The 6,765-nt window shown below is 36.3% G+C and overlaps 1 protein-coding gene across 2 annotated transcripts in view; it reads left to right on the top strand.

Annotated features, from left to right (window-relative positions):
- LOC109825440 (casein kinase 1-like) overlaps nucleotides 1-6,765 on the top strand; it is an 8,533-nt gene that overhangs the window by 1,446 nt on the left and 322 nt on the right. The window contains exons 3-14 of one of the 2 annotated variants that reach the window (XM_020392297.1): nucleotides 1,054-1,123; nucleotides 1,226-1,374; nucleotides 1,480-1,575; nucleotides 2,855-2,925; nucleotides 4,108-4,169; nucleotides 4,261-4,324; nucleotides 4,440-4,524; nucleotides 4,667-4,793; nucleotides 4,991-5,064; nucleotides 5,153-5,216; nucleotides 5,327-5,460; nucleotides 6,624-6,765. The exon at nucleotides 6,624-6,765 is cut by the window's right edge and continues 322 nt beyond it. In XM_020392297.1, coding sequence (XP_020247886.1) covers nucleotides 1,054-1,123; nucleotides 1,226-1,374; nucleotides 1,480-1,575; nucleotides 2,855-2,925; nucleotides 4,108-4,169; nucleotides 4,261-4,324; nucleotides 4,440-4,524; nucleotides 4,667-4,793; nucleotides 4,991-5,064; nucleotides 5,153-5,216; nucleotides 5,327-5,460; nucleotides 6,624-6,765 — 1,138 coding nt within the window. The remainder of the gene's footprint in view (nucleotides 1-1,053; nucleotides 1,124-1,225; nucleotides 1,375-1,479; nucleotides 1,576-2,854; nucleotides 2,926-4,107; nucleotides 4,170-4,260; nucleotides 4,325-4,439; nucleotides 4,525-4,666; nucleotides 4,794-4,990; nucleotides 5,065-5,152; nucleotides 5,217-5,326; nucleotides 5,461-6,623) is intronic. The other variant, XM_020392304.1, reaches the window with a different exon arrangement.

Raw genomic sequence — 6,765 nt, forward strand, 5'->3', positions numbered from 1 at the left:
CAAAACTTGAGAACTGAAATGAGGCCATTGATTGTAGCTTTATATGTTTTGAAACAAGTTTTAATTACCATCTGATGTTAGGGTCCAGTGTCTCCCACATTGCCTAAGTAGGAGAGCCAATTGTTGGTTCATAAATGATTTGGGTTCCCTCCCTCTATGAACTAGTTTCAGGGATGAGTTCTCCTAGGTCTCTTACAACTTTATCAAAGGCAATCCCATCTTCCCAGTTGCGAGTGAACAACACGAGCGGTGACATCGAAATTGCTTGTTTATTCGATACTAGTCTACTGCAAAAAGCCAAAGTGGGACGAGGTGTTTGACCAGGACTAGACTGGTGCATAGCATGCTGGGATTGTGGAAGCATGGTGGTATATTTGGATCCATTTAGTCAAACATTGACGAAAAAGTGGAATAAATTCTAAATTCTGGATTTACAACAAACTATTTCTTCTTGAATATGTTTTTAGTTAAAAGTATACGCCTTTTTTTTTATGGGAAGAAAGATTATTTCCAGACTATCCTTCTATCATTCGTGATGTTCCAGTGATAAAAGATGAACCTCAGAAACTTTGCTGATTTTAATTTTAGCATTTATATGGTCTGCGCCATTCTAGTGTTTGACTTTTCTTTTCTGTGAAAGGCTGCAATCTACCGTGGGAGGAAAGTTTCTTTCCAACAATTAATCTTGCCATCTGTTTTTGACAATTCCCTGAAAGTTAATGAAATTTATTGCTGCTTGCGGAAGTGTTTGCAAAGAGTAGCATGCAGCTCCAAGCTCAGATTGCCTGAGATGGCCCTATCTGAAAACTTTAGATAGGCGTAAATGTTTCATATGAGTTAAAAGTTAAACTGGCTACCTTGTTCTTGAAGTCTTTCTATAAGCTCAAGTAGTTTCTGATATTTAATGAAAACGAGAGAGGATAATGTGACATCATAATTTCCACCATCTAATGTTTTGTCTTTTTTTTTCCTTATTCCAGTTTTAACTTGACTAGGTTCTCATCTTACCATTGAAGCAGTTGTTTTCTAATTAATATTCATTTATATCCATAGGAATCTGTGAAGACAAAGCATCCTCAACTTCACTATGAATCAAAATTATATATGCTTCTCCAAGGAGGAAGTGAGTTTTTCCTCTTTTCCTCCTTTTTTTCATCATATATGCACAGTTGCTTGTTTGTGTATGAAATACATAATTGTTTTGTTCTGTGGTTTTAAATTTCAGCTGGAATTCCTCACTTAAAGTGGTTTGGAGTAGAGGGTGAGTACAATGTCATGGTAATTGATCTTCTTGGGCCAAGCTTGGAGGACTTATTTAACTACTGTAATAGAAAATTCACGCTGAAAACAGTGCTTATGCTTGCGGATCAGTTAGTAAGCATCTTCGGTTGTGATTTCCTTTTAACCTTTCCTTCATGTTGAATAATGTTTAGTACATAGTTGCTTAGATTAGTGTATAATTATCTTTGTTATTAACAGATTAATCGAGTTGAATATATGCACTCAAGAGGGTTCCTTCATCGTGATATTAAACCTGATAACTTTCTCATGGGTTTAGGTCGTAGAGCAAATCAGGTATGTTTTTCTTTGCACTGAAGTCTTTTTCAGCATCAGTACATGAAATTGTTTAATATCATATTAGCAAGGGAACATATCAGTACATGCAAATTACTTGATATATAGCTAATTCAGTTAGATGATTCACCATTTATGCATCTTTTCTTTATTGTCTGGGGTTCATGGAATAATTTTGTTGAATAAAAAGTTGGAGTTGAATGGGGGAGGGAAATGGGCATGTGTGATTATTTAAGAAGATCTAGAAATATTTGACTTGTTATTTTCTCCCAGTGTTAGATGCCCAATAAATTTAAGGCAATTAGAGAAAGAAAAAAAAATTCCATTTTCCGATATATGATGATGTAATTGAAATACGCCTATTAGCTCTAATTTCAGGATTTTGATGAGAAAGTCTTCTATACTATAGTACTAATCTATGGGGAAAAAAAGTTTACCATTCCATTATCTCAAAACTACATCTCTTGCAATCACTTCTGTGTCCCATCAATTTTAACTCTGACTTGTCATAGATACTTATCTCCAGTGCAGAAATGTTAGGGTGTGTTTGGCAACTCCACAAAACTTGTTTTAGTTGATACAACCTTGGTCCCAAATCTTGTTTTTAGTCTGGTAAAATTTGGATCCAAGTTGAACTAGTTTTTTCTAGTTTAAATTCTAGCCCTTAAGCTAGTTCCTTTGTGGACCAACTCCTATGAGGACCAACCTTGGCCTAGTTAAGAGAAAAACTTGTTTTATATTGGAGTTGCCGAACACACCCATATCTTCTTTGCAAGTTCACAACTTCTCTTAAAAGCAGAGTTATTAAGATCCGTAAGTATTTGCTAATTACCAAAAATTTCATTGGACCACCACAATCTATGGTCTAGTACTGGTAATCTGTCAGCTTCTTTTGGTCTCCTTGGAAACAGAGACATTTGGTAACGGGGTGCTTATTAAAAGGTTTTTGTGACATTTGACTTTGTGTTTCAAGCTGTAACCAAAGTGGTAGATTTTACCATTGCTATCTAGCTAAGTGAGTTTTTTCCCCTGAAAGTTTAATTATTGCCTGATATCAAGTAGTGTTTCTTTGTTACCGATTAACTCCTGATAACAGAAGGATCTAGTAATTGGTTTTCAGTTGCCCTATCTGTTAAGAAGTAATATCAAAAGCAACTTCTACTTCATCTGCATTCTTTTGATACGGAGTTATGTTTGTCTTATTTTTCTGGTTCACAACCTGCTATGTGTACGACATATATCTTTTATGTATCTTTTGACTATTGAGCTCTTTTAACAGGTTTATATAATCGACTATGGTCTTGGAAAGAAATATAGAGATCTTCAGACCCATAAGCACATACCATACAGGTGAATCCTATTCTTTTTCATCTTCTAAAAAGATTAAACCCTGCAATGTTTCGAAACATTTCCCGAGAAGACACTTTCTCTTTCTACGGTACTACCGAGAAGACACTTACCCTTTCTACAGTACTATCTACCATGGAATTGCATCCATGACCATCAAATAGCTGTAACCGAGGTCAAGCTTATTACATTAAGGAAATGACACACACAACATAAATATCCTCGTACTGTTTCTAACTTAAGCCTTAGCCATATATTGAAAATTTTGCTAGTAATACTGGGACATAAAAGTTGAGAAAACATTAACGGCACATTTGCACTCCTTCTGACTAACTAAGAAGAATTAGGTAAGTGCTTGTAAATCATACAATAAGGTGATTTTCTAAATTCTAACCATGAGGACTGGCATCATCGTTAGTCCTGACTACATATTCCAAAACAACCAGAATATATGCTTGTGACCCTGCACTCTTTAATATGATGCCTGCACCTTTTTATCTTCTCTCTTTCCCCTTGACTATATATTATATGTAAGACTCTCTTATCAGGCATTTAGAAACCGAAACTGCGTCAGGTTTAGTCTGGGCCAGTTTTAAGGGGTTGCCAAACACACCCTTATACATCCAAATGAGTTATACTTCAGAAGCTGTAATTATTAGGAAAATTACTTAAACCAACTTATTTCATTTGATATTTAAGAAGATAGATAGTTTGAGTGGTGAACTGGTGATAAATAAATTAAAAATGTTTAATACAAATTTAATTATTGATAGTCTTGAATTCAGATGTCATTGTGAAACTTTAGCCTGTTGCAAACCTTTGCTGACTGCTAAAGTTTCAGTAATTACTTGTATAGTTTCTTATCTTCTAGATGGACATGTTTGATTTGATATTTCATAGTATCAGAGTAATTTACTAAGTGACATCGCCTTCATTCCATTGGAAGCAATTGCTGGTGGGTTAATATTATGCCAAGAGATCCTTTTCCACTTTAATTAATCAAATATCTTACTGAGTGTGCATCGTTTTCACTTTTTAGGTGTCCGTTGAACTTTTCCGAGTTTTGGTTACCATACCATAATACCAACATAACCAGCGTCATCATCTTATCATCATTATATTGCTAGATTTTTCCTGCTCTTTTTCTTTCTAGATGTTGTTACCAATTCGGAGTTATATTTACAGGGAGAATAAGAATCTTACTGGAACAGCACGATATGCAAGTGTTAATACTCACCTTGGAGTAGGTCTGTTCATTGTGCTTAAAGATCTAATAGTCGATGACTAATTGTTATGTTCTTCAATGGCTCTTTTTGACATATAAACGTCTGCATGCAGAGCAAAGCAGGAGAGATGATTTAGAATCTCTTGGCTATGTACTCATGTATTTCCTAAGAGGAAGGTTAGATACTTCACGCAAAAACTTTTCTTTCTTTTGGATTTAGATGGAATTTTTAGCAATTTGGAATAGTTTATGTTATGCCTTGTGATTTATGTTTTATTCTGCGCTGCATCAGCCTTCCCTGGCAAGGATTGAAAGCAGGAACCAAAAAGCAGAAGTATGATAAAATTAGTGAGAAGAAAATGCTCACTCCTGTAGAGGTACTACAAATACTTTTCTTCTGATATTTTCCTTCCAACTAAGAGAACTTGTGAAAGTTAAGAATGTGCTCCACTTTTAATCGTATGTTTCTAACAAGAGAAGGGTGCTTGATGTAAAACCTACACAATTGCCTCTGTTCAGGTATTGTGCAAATCATATCCGTCTGAATTTGTATCTTACTTCCATTATTGTCGGTCCTTACGGTTTGAAGACAAGCCAGACTACTCCTATTTGAAGAGGCTCTTCCGTGATCTTTTTATTCGAGAAGGTACGACTAGATTTTTTAACTCTCTGTGTACTTCTTCACTTATGACAATTTGCAGCAGTAAAAATTGAGAACCTTGTGGTATATTCTTCAAATGGTACTTAATCTTTAAGGGGGTTGTTATCTTCCAGTGTGAGCCCCAGCTTTCTTTTTGCAGACTTTTCTTTCTTTGGTCTGGCTTGACATTTATATTGTTGCAGGCTATCAGTTTGATTATGTATTTGACTGGACGGTCTTAAAGTATCCTCAGATTGGCTCAAGTTCTAGATCACGAGTAAGCCTTTTGATGTGCTACCCAATTGTTATCTATATTATTTGCTGTTTATTTGTATTTTTACTCTTTTTCTTGCACGCCTTTCCAGCAGCCAACTGGAAGACCTAGTGGCGCTCCTGGACCGTCCCAGGAAAGAGGAGAAAGGACTACAGGTTTGTTCTCTCTCCCGAAGAATTTCTACATGTGCTCAGTGCCACATTTTTTTCTTTCTTTTTGGGTTCCTTCAGTGGCTCACAGCTTATATAATTAATTATCTTCCTAGTTGGACAAGAAATACGTGATAGATTCTCAGGGGCGGTTGAAGCATTTGCTAGAAGAAATGCCTCTGGATCTGGTCATCATGGTGATCATTCCAAGCACAAAATTGTGGATGATGGAGGATCTTCTAGAGACGCAGTAAGTTGCTTTCATGGAACTTTTTTTAATAGGTGTTGTCCTTGGCTTAAGATATGATGCGGAGCAATGCTTATTAACTGGATGTTTCAAGCTTTAAAATTAACTGGAGAACTTAATAATTCAGATTTTTGTGCTCCTCTGCATTTATAATAGTACACTATTGCATGCAGATCAAAATCACTTTGGATGAAAAATTGTACCCAACAGCTCCAACGTTTTTTAATTGTTCTAGTAGTTAAATTCAATTATTTTGCATCATTAACCAGGAAGACTCCATTTGGTGGACTGAGTATCCATGTAGATTGATCATCTCTCCTTTTTGGTGAAATGTCCATGGTTTACATTATGAGAAGCAAAAGTATATACTATAGAAGTAGTGAGATGCAAAAAATAGCTCCATGAAGGGAGAATAAGTCACTGTTCTGGGGAAAATGCCTCCTAGAAAAGGGTGAACCAATACCAGTCGTAATTAGTCCTACTGAGCAAATATTATGCTAGTACACAGTTCAGATGGAGACTCCATTACTGTTAGTGACCTCTATCTGCATCTGAACTCGAGCTGCTAGATCATTTGTGTAATAAACATGCAAATGCTGTGGCCCTGCACTCTTTAATTTGAAAATTTCCTTGCCTGCTGTAGATTTGGCATCATTAGGTGTACAATTAAAGAACCTTCCTAGGAAAGTCCATTATGAAGATACAGCTATATGTATGCAGGCATATGTAGAAGCCATGTATGTAATGAGCAATTAACTAAAACCTTGGTGTTATATAATAATCAATACAAGTCAGTGTTAGAATTCACATACAACAGCCCCAAATGTGATGGTCATAATTTTTACTACATACAGTTTTTAATTATCAGGTAAGTATCCTCAAAGCTAACTACTATTGTCCGACACACCAAAAACATAAAATATTCTGTGTCCTTTCCACACAATCACCTAACCTCCGGCCATCCCAGGCTTAGGAACCGAGCATATAACACACTTTTTTTGGTTTATGATAAACATAAGGAACTTTGACTTGCTATCAAATGGCAAACACAATTGGTACACGCAGACACGAGTATCCCCTGTGAGACCTTGCGGAAACTGATGCAGCAAGATTCACAGTGCAGACTGTGTTTTGTGCTCCTCTGATAATCTTTATATGCGCACCAGGTCGATCTAGAAAAATCCCGAGCATCATCGTCTCGTAACGGTAGCGCATCGAAGAGAGCTGTCATATCAAGCAACAGAGTTAGTTCTGGCGATCACAACGAACAACCCAGCCGAGTAAGTCGCCTCCTCTCAAGCGGAAGCA

The sequence above is a fragment of the Asparagus officinalis genome, chromosome 1 (genome assembly GCF_001876935.1).
Source record: "Asparagus officinalis chromosome 1, Aspof.V1, whole genome shotgun sequence".
In the NCBI taxonomy this organism is placed as follows: Eukaryota; Viridiplantae; Streptophyta; class Magnoliopsida; order Asparagales; family Asparagaceae; genus Asparagus; species Asparagus officinalis.